This window comes from Actinia tenebrosa, unplaced genomic scaffold, assembly GCF_029948245.1.
Source record: "Actinia tenebrosa isolate PJP-AT-01 unplaced genomic scaffold, QUT_ActTen_1.0 PGA_scaffold1__47_contigs__length_23844297, whole genome shotgun sequence".
Classification (NCBI taxonomy): domain Eukaryota; kingdom Metazoa; phylum Cnidaria; class Anthozoa; order Actiniaria; family Actiniidae; genus Actinia; species Actinia tenebrosa.
The window spans coordinates 17,924,034-17,941,983 of record NW_028292578.1 but is presented as its reverse complement, the minus strand read 5'-3'; the positions used below and the strand labels follow the sequence as shown (position 1 = coordinate 17,941,983).

The following is a 17,950-nucleotide window of genomic DNA, read 5'->3' as shown; positions in this document are numbered from 1 at the left end:
TCGTTAGAAATATCTGCATAGCTTTCTTGCAATCCATAACATTGTCTTCGACGATAAAGAGTGCTCTCGCTTATACCAAGGCAAACAGATATTTCTTTCCAGTTCATTCCAGTTTCTCTAAAGTTTTCAATCATCTCCTTACTGATGTCGTACATAGGTCTTCCGCCACTACTGCTCAATGTATTGGGCACCACAGATTTTACCTTTCTTTCACAATGCTGCCTCTGTTCTTTTTCCTTGTCTTTTTCTTTTATGAGCTCCTCAAGCACCCCAAGAAGGTTTTGAAATAACATAAAAAGGTCGTTTTCTTGGTCCACATTGTTTTCGCGTAAAGTAACAAAAATGGCCAAGACGATCTGGAAATGCCCCTCTAAATTATGCTCTATGTATTCAATTGGGATGCTGCCTCGGTTACTAAGACATTCCTGGACCTTTTCAATGCAGCGAATCAAAGAATAAAAGAATAAAAGAATTCCTCTAATTCTTCTTGGACACCAGCATTAGACGCCATGTTTGTTGTTTTGCCCTTTTCCTTATGGCTTGCCATAATATGGCAAGCCATACCATTCAAAAGTGATTGAGTTTGCAACTGCCTGTTGAGAAATCGACTGATGATTGAGAATAACGGATTGCTAGGATTAAGAAAGAAGACTGATGATTGAGAATCACGATTGATGATTGAGAGTCACGATTGAGGAACGAGAATCACGACCGAGGAACGAGAATTACGACTGAGGAACGAGAATCACGTGATCTTACCTTGGAGATCTGGGTACGAGAATTTTTCCCGCCAAAAGGAAAAGGGCAAAACAACAAACATGGCGTCTAATGCTGGTGTCCAAGAAGAATTAGAGGAATTCTTTTATTCTTTGATTCGCTGCATTGAAAAGGTCCAGGAATGTCTTAGTAACCGAGGCAGCATCCCAATTGAATACATAGAGCATAATTTAGAGGGGCATTTCCAGATCGTCTTGGCCATTTTTGTTACTTTACGCGAAAACAATGTGGACCAAGAAAACGACCTTTTTATGTTATTTCAAAACCTTCTTGGGGTGCTTGAGGAGCTCATAAAAGAAAAAGACAAGGAAAAAGAACAGAGGCAGCATTGTGAAAGAAAGGTAAAATCTGTGGTGCCCAATACATTGAGCAGTAGTGGCGGAAGACCTATGTACGACATCAGTAAGGAGATGATTGAAAACTTTAGAGAAACTGGAATGAACTGGAAAGAAATATCTGTTTGCCTTGGTATAAGCGAGAGCACTCTTTATCGTCGAAGACAATGTTATGGATTGCAAGAAAGCTATGCAGATATTTCTAACGAAGAGTTGATGTCAACAGTAACAGACATACTTCGGCAGACCCCTTATGCAGGAGAATCGTATATTAGTGGCGCTCTACGATCTAAAGGTGTTTTTGTTCAAAGATGCAGAATAAGAGCTATATTGCGACAGGCTGATCCTATTAGTAGAGCACTGAGAAGAAGCACTGTAATCCAAAGGCGCCGTTACAATGTTGAGGCCCCTAATCACTTGTGGCACATTGATGGTAATCATAAGATCATTGCTTGGAGATTTGTTATCCATGGTTGTATAGATGGATACAGTAGGACAGTTATTTATCTAAAATGTGCTACCAATAATTTGGCATCCACAGTACTTGATTTCTTTATTCAGGGTGTAAGAGATTTTGGACTGCCTCTTCGAGTTAGAGGGGATCATGGAGGGGAGAATGTGGATGTTGCACGATACATGGTTCATAACAGGGGTGAAAACAGAGGAAGTTTCATTGCAGGTAGGAGTGTGCATAATGTTCGGATAGAAAGACTTTGGAGAGAAATGAACAGAGTGGTCATAAGGTATTACAAAGACCTGTTCTGCTTCCTCGAAGAGCTGAACCTGCTGGATTCCAACAGTGAGCAAGATCTTTTTGCCCTGCATTACATCTATCTTCCTAGAATACAGCGCTCACTGCACCAATTTGTGGGTCAGTGGAACTACCATGGATTACGCACTGAAAACTTCCACTCGCCAATGGCCTTGTGGCAGACAGGTATGATGAATAACCCTGAATGTTTACAGGAATGTACACCTGAGTTGTATGGAATTGATTTTGATTCAGGGTTATCTGGGATGAACCTTGATGACAGTGTTGTAGTTCCTGACAATGAAATGCAACTCACAGTTCAAGAAATGACCTTATTGCAAAACCTTGTTCCAGACCCTTTGATGGATGATGGTAATTCAGGAATAGACATGTTTGTCAAAGTTTGTGATTTTCTCAAAACAATATCAAATTAATTAATGAAAGACAATGTTATATACTGACATCACTTTGTTTTATTTAACATGTCAAACAATTTTTAACAAGTGAAAGAACATTACCTGTAGTCCAATCATCTAGGTATAAGCAGTGTTAAAATTCTGCTCTGCTTTCACATACTATTTTACCTATGAAGTTTATATTTGTTCATAGGTTTGCTAAACTGGAACAAAAAGTCATACTGATATAATTTGTTTCAAAATTGAAAGCAACAATGGATATATATGCTAAAAGTATAGTACAAGCAGTGTTGTAATATTGCTTCACATACTGTGCATGTTACCAATGATTCTTAGTGTCTGTTCTTTTTACTAAAATGTCAACCCTTTACACATACTTTTATATTGAACTACAGCAGGTACCCTTTCCACTATTGAACAAACCTATAAAAGGTATTAGAAATGACATGCAGTGAACAACACTGACAAGGGTTTGCCTTATTCTAAACATATCCCTTAAAAAAAGCTATAACTATTATTACTTGTTATTAACAGGTATAAACTGTCAACATAACTTCTCAACAGTCAATTAATTTTAAATGCAACATAATTAATGGAGTCGCATGGCCAACTGAAAGGAACCCAACATTTTGTGCTAAAGGATTTGGTATCAAACTGTTTATTTTTTTACTTTAGAAGGGCAGGATTTGATGGAGTCAGCAAAAAATTAAATACAGCAGGGTACACAAAAATTCGTGTCACACAGTACTTACAAAATGAAAAGCATCAAAACAAGTAAAAAGTTGACAATGAAGAGGGGGTGGTCAGCTTTTTTCTGCTGAAAATCCAAATATCGCCTTCCTGAGAAAAAAATATACAGTCTCTAAAAAGGAAATACCACCTTTGTTATTAAGAAACTATAGTGAAAAAGAACATGATGATGTTTAATAGGCCACTTTGAGGACATTAAAATGGTATTTCTTATTGATTCTTTGATAATAAAGTGGTAATTTCCTATATTACTAAAGCTTACTTTAAAATATATATATATATATAGAAGCAACAACATTACACTGAGTAGTGCTCACCCTGAAATGGTCTATGAAAAGAGTTTCCTGAGGGAGATGAAAACATCAAGGTTTTTAGAAACAAAAAGCAGTAATAATACTTTGAAAACTAATTATTGTTTAAAGCTAATGGCAGTCTACATAATGTCTATCTCCCAGTTGTTTCGGTTGAGGATGTTAGTAAATTCCTCTCTGAGTTCCACAAAATTATTGTATGTTGATGGAAGCTCTAGTAATGGAGTGCATGTATGTGCCACTGGTCTGGAACTAAAACCCTCTGTCTTAACAAATGCTACCTGTAGCTTATGTCCCCCCATTACATCCATTGCTGTGGTGAATCTCAGGAACTGTACTAACTTAGTAGTGTCGAGACCTCTAATAAAACGAAGTAAGAACTTGAAAACATCTCTCTCTGCATCAGTGGTTGGGTTGCATGACAGGCTGTCAAGGACTTTTTTGGGTGTAGGATTAAGTGCTTCATAAAGTTCTAAAACTGCTGCTATTGATTGAAACTGCTTGTATGGCTTCAATCCTTGCTGCAGAATTGGCTGCCATGCTGCAACCATAAGGTGGGGCTTTTGGACAAGCTCCTGCCTTGCGATTTCAAGGATAACTCTGATGACATTTTCTTTTTTGACATGGGACCTGCAATTAAACCTTTCTAGGAAATCTTGAAATTCTTCCTCTTCACCAGGGAGGTCATTATTCCTGAGGACACTTTCAACCAGATCCTCTTCTAGTTGTGATAAATAACGCTTGAAGGAACCAATAAATAAATCATCAGTAACCTCTGTGCCAAATAGGCAAAAGCAAATAAATGCTTTGGAAAAGAATGTAGGAAAATAGGACACAGAGTTATACCCTTTCACTAAAATGCGACCTATTGCCTCCCATTCTTTAATGAAGTGGTCATGCCTGATGAATGGTACCCTTTCCCGTTCACCTATTGTCATACTAATGGAAAATTCATTCCAGAATAGTGTGTAAACTTCACGAGCAATACCAACACCAATCCCTGCTTCAAGATCACCCCTTTCATTAATAATTTTAAATTCTATCTCTCTATGCAAAATGCCTGGATCTTTAAATTCCTTGATAAGATCTGCTTTTATACTGATACGATGAATTTTCAGGACCTGTGGTGCTGGTTCCTGCACTTCTGGTGGATCACTCAGGATTTCATATCCAGGGTGATTTGTATGCTCCTGGACAGCTGAAGTATTCTCAACACCCATTAGGTGAGCAAGGCGAAAATTCCTCAATTGTGCAACATCAGGCTCAGCATAGACTTCTTCTTCTGGAACTGAGGGTGGGGATGCATCTTTAGCCAATGACATTTCAAACTCCTCATTCTGTATGCAACGTATGCATTGTTCCCCCAAAGGGAATGTACAGCTACATTTCTCACAAATCACTCTGGGTGTAGCCGAGCAGTTCATGTGGGGATTGCTAATGTTGGCCTCTGTAAAACGAAAAGAGAATGACAAAATTAGGGTACAGAGGGCCATAGGAATAAAATAATAAAACGAAATGGATCTAACAATTCATAAATTGGTTACTTGGGCTTTCATTGGGCTGTTCACTGCTTCTGCTGCTAGAGGATGGTGGGTCCACTACACTGATAGAAGATGTACTTATAGAAGATGTTAGCACAGTGGGTTGAGGTGCAGATAGACCATTGGTACTTTGGGCTGCCTCAGTTATAGACTGTTGAACACTTACGCTATCAGCAAACTCAATCATTTGCTGTAACTCTTCCTCATCATCATCACCAAGATCATCTATGTCTATCTATTAAATATATCAACATGAACAACAAGTGTCCATTAGATGATCGTGTTTCAAGGTCGTGGAGGGGGGAGGGGGGGGGGTGCATAGATTGAAAAAATAAAGAAGGACCTTCTTTAAAGATTCACCAACAAATGGACTTTCATCACACAATACCTCATTTGGCAAAATGTAAATAGGCTTTTCTTTGAAGATCTTATGAACCATTATGCCGTTCAAAGTCTGCCCTGCTGCAACTGGTGGCTTTACTAATGAACTGTGAACAGGCATATATATTTGGATGTCTACATCTCTTGGAAGCTTGCTGTCGAATGCCTCCCTCAAATTCATTTCAACTTCACATTCTGCCCATTCTTTCATCAGTTTGAATGCTGAAATAACATAGCCGTTTTCCATTAGCCATACTCTCTTACTTTGCCTTGGTACGCTAGACACATCTGGACATGGAAGGAGAATAATATCTCTCATAAATGGTCCTGATATTGCCTTTTTAGCGGGCCCTCTGTAAAACTTTCCTCGACCTGATTGACGTGACGAGTTTCCACTAAATAACCGTCTCTGAAATCTTGGAGGTTCTCTAGGTGTACTCTGCTGTGTAGTACTAGTACTTGAACTTTGGTTTCCCCCAAGTAAGGAAGAAAGTTCTGAAGCTTTTCCTAAAATTTCCTCCACAATCTTCTTACCATTATCAGCAGCCATTTTAGTCTTGGAAGGCTATTTCCATATGGCGCATGCGCAGAGTAAACTAGCCTTTTGGCGGGAAAAATTCTCGTACCCAGATCTCCAAGGTAAGATCACGTGATTCTCGTTCCTCAGTCGTAATTCTCGTTCCTCAGTCGTAATTCTCGTTCCTCGGTCGTGATTCTCGTTCCTCAATCGTGACTCTCAATCATCAATCGTGATTCTCAATCATCAGTCTTCTTTCTTAATCCTAGCAATCCGTCATTCTCAATCATCAGTCGATTTCTCAACAGGCAGTTGCAAACTCAATCACTTTTGAATGGTATGGCTTGCCATAACAACCATAAGGAGGGCACAGGAAGACCAATCTTCGAAAAGTGCAACAAGTATCCACGAGTTCGCCAAAGGGCGTTTGATTAATATTCCTTAATGCTTATTGAGTTTCCAAGAAACATTTCCTTGTGAAAATTTGGAAAGTTGGGCACCACAAAAGACACGATGAAACGATATTAAAGGTAGGTTGAAAATGATGAAAATTGCAAAAAAATCCTTTGTTTACTTTGAATAAAAATTAATTTTACCGTGTTTGCAGACTACAGAGTCTAGAACATTCTTTTTTTTCTAGAATTTCGTTGTTTAGTTGTTACCATTCAACCTCTAATGCTTGTTTAGCTTATTGTATCTCTTTGGTGCTAATTTTCGAAGCTTAGATATAGTTGAATTTAGGACATTTTGAGTTTTAGGCCTTATAATTTGACTAACCACGGACAAACGATGATTGTACCCGCACAGATTTTGCACGATTTGGTAACTTCAATGTTTCAGAAAACTTCCCACCAAGCCTCTATATTAGAAATGCAATACTTTTGGCGAACGACCAAAAAAACAGTTTGACCATTTTAGCTTGTTGCTAAAACAGTTGATGCATCTGTTACTTGAAGGCACGAATATTTCATGTACAAAATAACAAACTAACAATAATTGATATTTTTCTAAACTAGAAAAGATACTTTATAACTGACGAAAGTTTTAAGGAAATTAAGTTTGACGTGTATGAGAAACACAGCATTGAATTTTACCTTCGAGTGGGTTTAATTTATTCCAAAAATTGGAAATTAAGATATCATAAAACACTTGCCGTTTCCATGGCAACAGTACTTTTGGTGACCAAATTGTTGTTGTTTTTGTGAATCCCATATAATGGCCTACTCGCACACCAAATTTGAAGGGTGGTCAAAAAGTTTCATTTCACACTTTGCTTGAGTCTTACAGAGACCTACTCTTAATTTTATTCGTATTGTTCAAGTCTCATATATGTGCATCTTTCACCTGGCATTTAACAAAGGAATTGGATTTCTTTAAATTGGAATAATTAAATATATTTTTGATATTTATTTGTAGGCTGTAGAAATGTTTGCTGAATTGGTACTGAGTGGCATCAAGAGGTTTGAAGAAGAAGATGTACTGACATATCCTGTTAGGTTTGTTCTCTCTTTTCTCCTCTCCTCTCCTCTCCTCTCCTCTTCACTCCACTTTGCTTTAAAAACTTTTTTTTGGTTATCAGGTGTATTGGTTCCAGAGCAGGATGACCAAGGCTGGTCATACAGTACATGGACATATCAGAATCTTCATGAAAACCAGGTGAAGATTAATATGATTTTTGGATCATCATTATCACCTTTAGTTACTGTAACAACTAATCAATGCCATTCTTATCTATTATCCTTCATGACAATAACAGACACTGACACTAATGGATTATTCAAGAGTTGTATTCATCACTTGCAACAGTATTTATCATTGTATTTATTTTTGGTGGTTACAATCAGTGTTATGTTAATAGCATAAATCATGACCTGCATCTTTGAAACCAGCATTTCCATTGTTGTTCAAAATCATCAATTACCAACATTAATTTTCTTTAACAGCATTCATTACTGCCACCACCACCACCACCACAATTATCATTATCATCAATCATAATCATCATCATAATTTGATTGTATCATAGGAGGATTAATCATCATCATTGATTGTCTTTCAGTAGGAGTTTCTTTTTATGGTGCAGGCTGCAACTAGAAATCAAAAAACTGTTATTTCAGAGGTATGGGCTTCATTGTAATTTTCATTTTTTAGATATGAATGATGACTGATTCTTTTGTATGATGATTGTTTCCATTTTTTGTTCCTTTTTTCCTAGTGTTTATTTAGATTGGATCCTAACAGCCAGCATTACAAGAGGGGAGAAATAGTGTATAATTTAACTTTTATGAGGGTTGAATCTGATAGGTTAGTAAAAGCACCAATAATGAATTACTTAGATAGCAGCTCATCTACAGGTGTGTGCACCCACTTGCGCCACTCCCCTATTTTTGCCACTGACTTTGAGTCAATACCAACTATGACGTACTTACATGAAACAATCTTTGCTGCAATAATATTTCATGCAAGTTTTTCACAAAAAGCATTAAAAGATTGCCAAAATTACATTCCTTCACTCCTTGTACTCTTCCTTCCTTCCTTCCTTCCCTCCCTCCCTCCCTCCCTCCCTCCCTCCTTCCTTCCTTCCTTCCTTCCTTCCTTTACTCCTTCCTTCCTTCCTTCCTACCTTTCGAAAGTATTTACAACCACAAAAGTGGCTTAAAATAATGACCAGATATCGGCCAGTGGCATGCCAAAACTGGGACTTGTCTGGTGAAATCTTTCCCTTGCCGGTCATTTTGACCAGTAACATTTAACCAGAAATGAGGTATGAATAAGCTACTTTAAAACTAATTTGGCCCGTGATCATGACCAGCGACTGATTGGCCATTATCTTAAGCCCTGTTGCATTCAACATCACTTCAAACAAAACTTCATTTTATATAGCCATTACTAGAACTATTTAAACTAAAAGTCCAACATGTTTTAAAATGTTTCAGAGTAGTCAGTGAATCTCCAATGCCTTACTTCAGTGCTTACCAGGGTGTTTTCAAGAGCCATTCATCTTTGATAAAATATCTTGCCTGGTTTGAAAATGTTGAAAAACCAGAAAAACCTCCACAGTTCCGTGAACCAACAACGAGCACAACGAAAAGTAAGTGCCAACATTACATAATCAATTCATAGCTAGGACTTCAAATTTGATCTTAAAGAAGAGCTGAAAGTTGGCCAGCAATACAGGCAGCAAAGTTGTGCAACAAAATGCTATGTTTGGGTTGCAAAATGAATGTTGCATGCATGATGGCATATGCATATAGAATATGCATGTTATGAATATTATTGATTTATTTATTATCAAATGTTATTATCATTTGTAAGTCATTGTTGCTCATAAGTACAACCCAGTGCACAAGATATTCTCTTTCGCCATACTACACATTATGCCCTTATTATGCGTACTTTCTTGCGCATGCGCAAAGCCCACATTCCAAAGAAAACCATTGTTATGCAAATAGCAAACAGGTATATAATGTGAACGCCGGACAGACCAGGCCTCTCCTTTCTTTGTGCCAGCGCACAAGCAAATTTGCCTGAAGAAAAATGCCGAAGACTACCGAAGAGTCTCTCCATGCAGATAATACTGACGATTTGTCGCTTCTACAAGATGACGGTCCATCTTTGTCGACCGAGCTGTTCACTGAAGAGTCGCTGTCCTTCCTACAACAGAGATTAGGAATAGACTCCATTGTGTTGGCGATAGATGATTTGTCTAACCTCGTAAAGAGATCTCAAAACGTTAAGGTTGATGAACCATCGCCTAAACGTGCTCGACTGAGCTATGATCCGAGTGCCTCACTCGGCGATTTGGCAAGCGATATATTATCTGACGACGCCGAATTTGAACTCCCGCCCTCCATCTTCGATGATCAAGAGAATAAAGGTCCCAAAGTCAAAGAAGCTTTGGCGAAACGAGTAAACGAATCGTTTACTACTAAACCTATTGAAGACAAGATGAAGCCTCTGCTTCAGAAATATCACACGCCTGAGAATTGCGAACTTTTGTGCGTGCCACGGGTGAATTCACCTTTGTGGAACGAGCTTCCACACAAAGCAAAATCTGTGGACCTTGGCGTCCAAGAATTACAAAAGATGATTGTTAAAACTGGTCAAGTTTTAGTGTCTTTGGCTGAATCAGCTATAAAGGCCAAGAAGGAGAAAGAACTCCTTGAACCACAAGAGCTCCTTGGAGCCCTTTCTGATGCTCTTGCATTCATTGGGAATGCTGGTTTTCAGACATCACTCAAGCGGCGAGATTTGCTCAAGGCTTCTCTCAGCAAAGACTACCAGTCTTTATGTTCCGCTTCTACTCCAGTTACAACTCATCTCTTCGGAGATGACTTGTCTAAGAAAGTAGACGATATTGCTAAGGCGAACAGAATTGCCGTCAAGATCACCAAGAATCCTGATACTCGAGCAAGTGGTGGAAACAGAAACCGCAATCGTCAAGGACAAGGCTCTAAGGATTTTTTGTCCTCAAAGCCGGGCCCAGCCCGGCGCAACAACAATTACAACAGATTCAATCAGAACCGCTCGACGCCTCGTTACGAGAAAAAACAGTCGACAGAGTCAGACACTGCTGCTTAGAAACACAAGTAAATGATCCTTTTTGCAAGAGTTCTAATCCAACTGAAGAGAGACAAGGTCCAACGTGTGTTACTCGTAACCCCAGTGTGGCCTTCCCAGGCAAAGCTTACAGTACTGTGAATACCTATAGGTCAGTGGTGTCCACAGTCCTAGAAGTAGTTTGTGGTCGCAAGCTCGGCTCCCACCTCCTAGTGACACGTTTTATGAAAGGTGTGTTTATGGCCAAACCTCCTCAGCCCAAGTACAGGGATACATGGGATGTCGGTGTGGTGACTGAGTATCTCGAACGTCTAGCTCCCTATTCTGGTCTGAAGCTGAAAGAGTTGACCCTGAAGGTGGCCACCTTAATTGCTCTAGTTACTGCCCAAAGGTGCCAGTCACTTCATAAGCTCAGCCTCGATAACATGTCGGTCTATGAAGACAAGATCGTATTTCTAATAAAGGACCGTATTAAGACATCTCGACCAGGAAAGACTTTTCCAAAGGTCGAGATTCCACGCTTTGCTGAAAACATTAATTTGTGCCCACGTGCACACCTCTTGCATTATATTGCTCAAACTGAATCCCTAAGAACTTTGGATGAGGGTTCAGTGAATCAGTTATTTATTTCATTTTGTAAGCCCCATAGGGCAGTTCGCTCGTGCACCATAGCTCGTTGGCTTAAGACTGTGCTTCAGCAAGCCTCTGTAGACACATCAATCTATAAGGCTCATAGTTTTCGTTCCGCAGCTAGCTCTGCAGCCCTACTTAAAGGAGCCTCCATTTCAGACATTTTGAAGCTAGCTGACTGGTCGGCTGCCAGCACGTTTAATAGGTTTTACAATAAACCTGTCGTTACTACAAGCAAATCTGTAGGTGCTATTGTCTTGTCATAATAATAAAGACTATGACCAGTACATTTTGATTGCATCTTCTTACTAATGTCATTTGGCATCATGTCTTTAAACACGCATAATAAGGGCATAATGTGTAGTATGGCGAAAGAGAATTGAAAATTAGACAAGAGGTAGACTTACCTTGAAGGATAATTGTAATTCTATGAACCATATGGAACATTATGACCTTATTTTCCCACCCGGGTCGGAGCATGATATATGACTTCCCAACCCCTACTAGTGTTATGATACCAAATGTTCTTGTTTGTTTTAATCTGCACATAAGAAAAGGAGAGGCCTGGTCTGTCCAGCGTTCACATTATATACCTGTTTGCTATTTGCATAACAATGGTTTTCTTTGGAATGTGGGCTTTGCGCATGCGCAAGAAAGTACGCATAATAAGGTCATAATGTTCCATATGGCTCATAGAATTACAATTATCCTTCAAGGTAAGTCTACCTCTTGTCTAATTTTCAATTCTCTCTGTTACAGGAAGTACAACATGTAGCTACCTTTACTCCTGGCCTTACATTGATGAAAACTGTGCCTGCATTACTACAGCTTACTATAGTCAGCACGTAACAAGAGATCAGCCCTGATACTAGGAAAGCTAGGACATAGTATCTCCCTCACAGCTTTAGTCCAAGGTTTAATACCTGGATGCTTTTCTCCTTTGCATGGAGTTGTGGGTTTCCTTCTGCAAATTCTATTTTGCACATTATGTCATGAGCAACCATAATTTAAAAAACGAAAAGCTTGTACCTCTATAATAAACACATTACACCTTATTCTTTCATCTTCTCAGGAAGCTCTATATTTTTCACAAGAGGCAAGAAGACCAGTAATACAAACCCTTTGCCATCTATCACCTCTACAACTACTACCTCGCGCACAGCTCTGGGAGGAACATCAGGGGCCACGGAAAGTTCACTGTACCATGATGGAGGTCCATATGCAGAGCATGTAAGAGAAAGGATGAGGTAATGATTTATGACTGCCAGACCAATCACATTGTGCAATAAAAAAAATTGGCCAATTAAAATCCTATAAAACATCATGGTCACGGAACAGCACCCGTACGGCACTGTGCTTTTCACAGTCATGCATAAACTGCTGTAGTAAAGCACGGTGGGAAGAGGGATGGTGAAAAGAGCTTTCACTTTTACTGGTTGTGACTTTGAATACCATTGCCATCTCACCCCCATCTCACCCCCATCCTACCCACTGTTATTACGTAAAGATATCAAATACCCAAGGGATATGCCGATTACTTTACACTAATCCTTAGGTTAATAGACTTTTTAAGCTTGGGCGTAATGATTTCTAATTACAACCAAGTGTCATTCTCTTGAGGATAAGATTTTTTCTTTGAGGAGTATCCATATTCATGTGTCATCTCATATGCGATGAATAAACAAAATAATCATACTCAAAGGAATGAAACATCTGAAATGGGAAAACATTATGCCACAGCAGTCTATTGATTTTTTGATTCTTTTGAAAGGAAACACCTGCTGCAAAACATAGCATCATTTCCTGGCCACGAGAACTTGTTTGTCGTTCTTCATAATGTTATTTTGCTGTTACTTTTCGACAGGTGAGTGCGGTTACATCTCCCGCAACCCACTAGGCCAGTGGTCAGTAGTTGCTGTAATTTGTTTTTGTTTCTTCTTCTTTAGAGATCAAGACCAAGCAGAAAACGGTCTTGTTGAGGCCTACCGACTTTTGCAGAGTACATTATACAAGATGTACTTGCTTATTGAAGAGAATACATTCTTACAAAGTGTTGTGTCCAGATTCACTAAACAAGAGGTAAAAAAATTAATGAAATGCTGAATAAAGTCACAATAATTCATACTATAAAAGAAAACCTTACTGTGCATGTCTGGAATATTTGGTGGTGAGAAAATTATGCAGGCACATCTCAAGACTCAAGTTTCTGGTTATTTTGCCATATCGCTTTCTTATTCGTTATTTCAGAATTCTTTGGAAAATTACTAATTATGTCGTTGTGCAAAGTAAAGTAGGTCTTGAAGTTGAGACTAAATGGAAATGCTTTAAACGTTCTTTTTTCATGAGGGTAGCACTTAATAGCCATTGGCTAACAAACCTGTGGCCCTCATTCCGTGATTGAATTGGAATTTAGGAGTTGATTTTTGCGGAGGGAGGAAAACCGGAGAACCCGGAAAACCCTCGAAGCACAGGAGAGAACCAACAAACAATTCTACTGACACACGAGATTGTGTCTCACATACAACACCGAGCACGGCGGGACTCGAACTACGAATCTCCCGAATAAGAACGTATTTAAGGATATTTACAACCACAAAAAATAATAATCTAATAGCTATATGTTACAACACATTCTAATCAATATGTTTTTTTAATCATATATGTGTTCCAATATCGTGTTGGTTGGTTACTTCTAGCAGGAGTAATCACACATGTGTATAGCAGTACACGAGCTTTAATCAAGACTCAGTAATGACTAACTAAGGTTACATTGATAACCGGATATATGCATACGTCATATGTGTACATATAAGATTACATAATGCAACATCCCCCCTTTTTTTTAATATAAAGTGAAAGGTTACAGGGACACTAAACAAAACTAAAATATTTCTTCAAATGTCTAATGGTACCTAATAATATATGATAATCAAAAAATATAAAAAATCATCATCTGTTTTCTGATGACCATGTAATCATTGTTCAGTTCATAATTGATCGATAATCTGTATTAAATCATTTTAATGTTTATTGGATATAGTCCTTTAAATATGTGGGTGGTTTTCTTGCTCTTTGCGGGCGCGAGGGTATTATGGGCTCCTCATTGGGCGCGGTAGGTGGGTTGACAGGGTCTGTCTGTGGTGCAGGAGTGATATCTGCAGGGCGTGTTGACGGTATCTCAATTGGCCTCCCTGTCATCGCTGGATGCGGTGTTTCTTTCTCCGCTGTCTTCTTCAGGTGACACCTGTTTCTGCGGTAGGTATCTCCTTCTGGTGTCTCCAAAGTGTATGAACGCTCATCCAGCCGTTCCTTTACTGTTGCCTTTTTCCAAGTCTTTTTACCGAGTTGGAAAGGTTTCATCCTCACCGTATCACCTTCTTCCAGTGGTTGCAAATCTTTCGCGTTTCGGTTATAATATTTGGCCTGTTGTTGTTGGCGTCGCTTCAGATCTTTGATTTCGGCTTCTGGAAATACCACTCGTGGTTGGAGTAGTTGCTTAGTCATAGGCAGCAATGTCCTCGTCCGTCTGTTTAAGAGTCTTTGCGCTGGACTTGATTCCATCCCTTGGGTCGGAGTGTTTCTGTAGTCAAGAAACGCAAGGTAGGGATCAGATTTAGCGTCGATTGCTTTACGCAGAAGCTTCTTTGCGGTCTTAACGCCTGATTCTGCTTTTCCGTTTGCTTTGCTGTTGCCCGGACTGCTTGTCCTGTGGACAAAGTCCCACTGTTTTGCAAAGTCTGCAAACTCCTCAGAGTAGAACTGAGGTCCGTTGTCGCTAATCACCCGTTCAGGACATCCATATCGCGCGAAGTGGTTTTTTAGCTTTAGAATGACTGTTGAAGCTCGACTGTTTGGAAGCCGATCGATTTCGAAAAAGTTACTATAGTAGTCTGAGGTTACTAAGTACTCTTTTCCATCTATCGTGAATAGGTCTGCACAAACTTGCTCCCATGGTCTCGTCGTCACTTCGTGTGACATGAGTGTTTCTTTCTGTGGTGTCGTTTCGTAGTTTCGACAGATTTCGCATGAGGTAATCAGTTCCTTTATCTCTGCAGACATGCCAGGCCAGAACAAGGCTTCACGGGCTCTGCGCAGACAAGATCCAATACCTAGGTGCGAGGAGTGTATTTTTTGCTTCATATCTTGTCGTAAGCTTTGTGGAATGACAACTCTCTGTCCTCTGAATATAAGACCATCTTGTACCGTTAGTTCATCTCGAGTGCTAAAAAACGGCTTAGCTTGTTCAGGGAGGTCCTTTCTTTCTTCTGGCCACCCTGTAAAACAACTTGTTTTAGGATCTGCAGGGTTTCGTCTCTCTCTGTGGCTGTTCGGATTTCCTGAATCCTTTCGCTGGACATCGGTAGCCAACTCGCGTTGTTTACTACCTCAAACTCTGTACCAGATGGGTGTTCTGTCGAGGCTAAATAGGCTCGGGAGAGAGTGTCTGCAAGGTACATGTATTTTCCTTGCTTGTAGTTGACTTCAAAGTCATACTTCTGCAGTCTCATCATCATACGTTGTAGTCGTGGTGATGCACAGGTTATGGACTTTTTAAGGATGCTTTCCAGGGGCTTGTGGTCGCTGCGTACTGTGACGTGTCGACCGTAGGTGTAATGGTTAAACTTTTCTAATGCAAAGATGACTGCGAGCATCTCTTTCTCTATCGTAGCATAGCGTTGTTCCGTCTCTGTTAGGGCTCGACTTGCGTACGCTATGGGCTTTCCTTTCTGTAGTAGAGCTGCTCTTAAGCCTTTGTTGCTTGCATCACATTGCACCTCAAGCTCATCTTCCGGGTTGTAGTAGCTCAATACAGGTGCAACAGTCACTAGTCGCTTTACCTCTTGAAAGGCGTTCTCCTGTTGTTGAGTCCACTCCCACGGCGTGTCGCTACGGGTTAGCTTACGGATGGGCTCCATGCAGTCGGCAATCTTTGGTAGAAACTTTGCCAGGTAGTTGACAAAGCCATTCAGACGCTGTACAGCCTCGACGTCGGTAGGTCTCGGCATTTCTTGTACTGCGGTTACTTTGTCTGGGTCGATCTTTAACCCTTCGTTGGAGAATACATGTCCCATGTACTTCACTTCATCTCGCCTCAGCTTTACTTTGTCTGGGTTGAGTGCAACGCCGTACTTTTTACATCTGTTCAGCAGGTTTAACAGTTTACGGTCGTGGTCCTCGTTTGCCTCTTTGTCGGTTGTTCCTACGCCGTATATGAGTACGTCGTCTGTGATGTCGAGGATTCCGTCTAGTCGGTCAAGGACTTGGTCAACTCGCTTCTGGAATATCTCCGACGAGACAGTAAGGCCAAAGGGAAGTCTGCGCCACCGGTATCTTCCGTGTGGGGTAGAGAACGTCGTCAGCAGGCTGGACTGTTCGTCTAGAATACAGTGCCAGTATCCTGAACGGAAGTCTACAGTCGAGAAAACCTTCGCTTTCGAGAGTTCTGGTAGTAGATCATCAAGCACAGGTAGCTGATATCGTTCTCTCTTGAGCGCTTCATTCAGTGGTTTTGGGTCGATGCATATTCTCAATGCTCCGGATTTCTTTGTAGCCACGACAACGCTGCTGACCCATGGTGTTGGCTCGTCGACTTTCGCTATCACTCCAAGATTCTCGAGTCGGTCGAGTTCCTCTTTGAACTTCTCTTTGAGTGCTACTGGTATTCTTCTTGTAGGAGCTACCACTGGCGTGAAGTTTTCGTCTACTTCTAGGTGTACTTCGCCGGGAAAACTTCCAAGTTCCGTTTTGAAGACTTTAGGGAAATCTTCCACAATCCTCTCAACTGTCAGAAGCTGATTGATGCTTTCACCAGGTGTTGACTGACGTGTGGTCGGTTCAAAGTTTTCCTTGTTGATAGTTATCAGGCGCATTTGTTGTGCTGCTTTAGCGCCTAGCAGTGGAGTGAGGTTTTCTCGCACTATGATGAACTCTACTGAAAACTTCTTTCCGGTCTTTGGATTCTTTATGACGACTCTCGCAGTTCCACGCGGTTTTACCTCGGTTTTGTTCCACATAACCAGGGTCTTGTTAGATGGCTTCACTTCATGGCCGTCAATAAATATTTCGGGTAGAATATTAATCGACGCACCACAGTCTATCTGAAACTTTACCGGTTTCTTGTTGACCATCATTTTAGCGTGGATCTCTCGTGGGTATTCTGTGTCATCCACTGTACAAATATTTACACACACATTTCCGATCATCTCGATCTCGCTATCTGAGTCGCTATGGTTGTTTACGCTGTTGACTTTCTCTGTCTTTTTACAGCATTTTGCGTAGTGGTTTCGACCTCCGCATTTTCGGCAGTTCTGTCCCCAGGCCGGACACTTCTCCTTCTGTAATGGATGATTTCCAGCGCAGAATTTACATTTTGATGTTAGTACATGTTGGGTAGGGACATTCCGATCATTCTTTGGTTTCCGCACAGCACGTTGCCTTGGCTTGGATTTGTGACTCAAAACATGAACTTCTTCTACTTTTCTATCTGCCATAGCTTTAAGTTGTGTAGAAGTTGACTCTGTGCTGCGACATATGTCTATGCAAGCGTTCAAAGTTAACTTTCGTTGCTGAAGGAGCTTTTTTTCTCGTTGCTGTGTTGTTTACGCCGAACACGATGCGGTCGCGTATCAGCGTGTCTCTCATGCATTCGCAGAAGTTACATGACTGAGCTAATGTGCGTAGATGCGTTACGTACGCGTCGATCGATTCATTAGGCTTTTGATTTCGACTATTAAATACATAGCGTTCGTATGTTTCGTTCATCTCTCCGATCGTGAACTGGTTGAACTTCGCAATAATATTAGTTAACGTACCCTTCTCTTCCGGAGTCTCGAACGGTAGGCCATTATAGATCTTCACTGCTTCTGTTCCAATGCAGTGGAGGAACAGAGCGACTTTGTAAGCTTCAGGCTGCTTGTCGATGTTCATTATCACTGAGTAGTTCTCCCATGATTGTTTAAACGTCTTCCAGTTCTCGGCGAT

The 17,950-nt window shown here is 40.4% G+C and overlaps 3 protein-coding genes across 6 annotated transcripts in view; 2 read left to right on the top strand and 1 right to left on the bottom strand.

Moving 5' to 3' along the window:
* Positions 1-3,462: 3,462 nt before the first annotated feature.
* On the bottom strand, positions 3,463-5,846 carry LOC148910002 (uncharacterized). Its single transcript, XM_089032932.1, has 3 exons — positions 5,270-5,846; positions 4,885-5,116; positions 3,463-4,787 (listed from the first exon to the last, which is right to left on the bottom strand). The coding sequence occupies exons 1-3, from the start codon at positions 5,810-5,812 to the stop codon at positions 3,463-3,465; spliced, it is 2,100 nt and encodes a 699-aa protein (XP_088889058.1). The 5' UTR covers positions 5,813-5,846.
* Positions 5,847-6,173: 327 nt separating this feature from the next.
* LOC116293352 (uncharacterized) overlaps positions 6,174-17,950 on the top strand; it is a 21,958-nt gene continuing 10,181 nt past the window's right edge. Inside the window, exons 1-9 of one of the 4 annotated variants that reach the window (XM_089032926.1) lie at positions 6,174-6,309; positions 7,196-7,275; positions 7,359-7,435; positions 7,842-7,898; positions 8,006-8,083; positions 8,716-8,870; positions 12,042-12,216; positions 12,741-12,833; positions 12,916-13,048. In XM_089032926.1, the coding sequence (XP_088889052.1) occupies positions 7,380-7,435; positions 7,842-7,898; positions 8,006-8,083; positions 8,716-8,870; positions 12,042-12,216; positions 12,741-12,833; positions 12,916-13,048 (747 nt within the window). In that variant the 5' untranslated portion in view covers positions 6,174-6,309; positions 7,196-7,275; positions 7,359-7,379. Of the gene's footprint in view, positions 6,310-7,195; positions 7,276-7,358; positions 7,436-7,838; positions 7,899-7,994; positions 8,084-8,715; positions 8,871-12,041; positions 12,217-12,740; positions 12,834-12,915; positions 13,049-17,950 lie in introns of all 4 variants that reach the window. The other 3 variants (XM_089032928.1, XM_089032925.1, XM_089032927.1) reach the window with 3 other exon arrangements.
* Positions 8,898-11,256, top strand: LOC116307201 (uncharacterized). Its single transcript, XM_089032941.1, has 2 exons — positions 8,898-10,666; positions 10,846-11,256. The coding sequence occupies exon 1, from the start codon at positions 9,317-9,319 to the stop codon at positions 10,358-10,360; it is 1,044 nt and encodes a 347-aa protein (XP_088889067.1). The 5' UTR covers positions 8,898-9,316; the 3' UTR covers positions 10,361-10,666; positions 10,846-11,256.

Excerpts from the sequence above, each read along its gene's own strand:
- LOC148910002 (XM_089032932.1), bottom strand. The coding sequence starts at position 5,812 with ATGGCTGCTGATAATGGTAAGAAGATTGTGGAGGAAATTTTAGGAAAA. Across the intron at positions 5,117-5,269 it reads TTTACATTTTGCCAAATGAG|ATAGACATAGATGATCTTGG; the intron begins GTATTGTGTGAT and ends TATATTTAATAG. Across the intron at positions 4,788-4,884 it reads ACAGCCCAATGAAAGCCCAA|AGGCCAACATTAGCAATCCC; the intron begins GTAACCAATTTA and ends TTCGTTTTACAG.
- LOC116307201 (XM_089032941.1), top strand. The coding sequence starts at position 9,317 with ATGCCGAAGACTACCGAAGAGTCTCTCCATGCAGATAATACTGACGAT.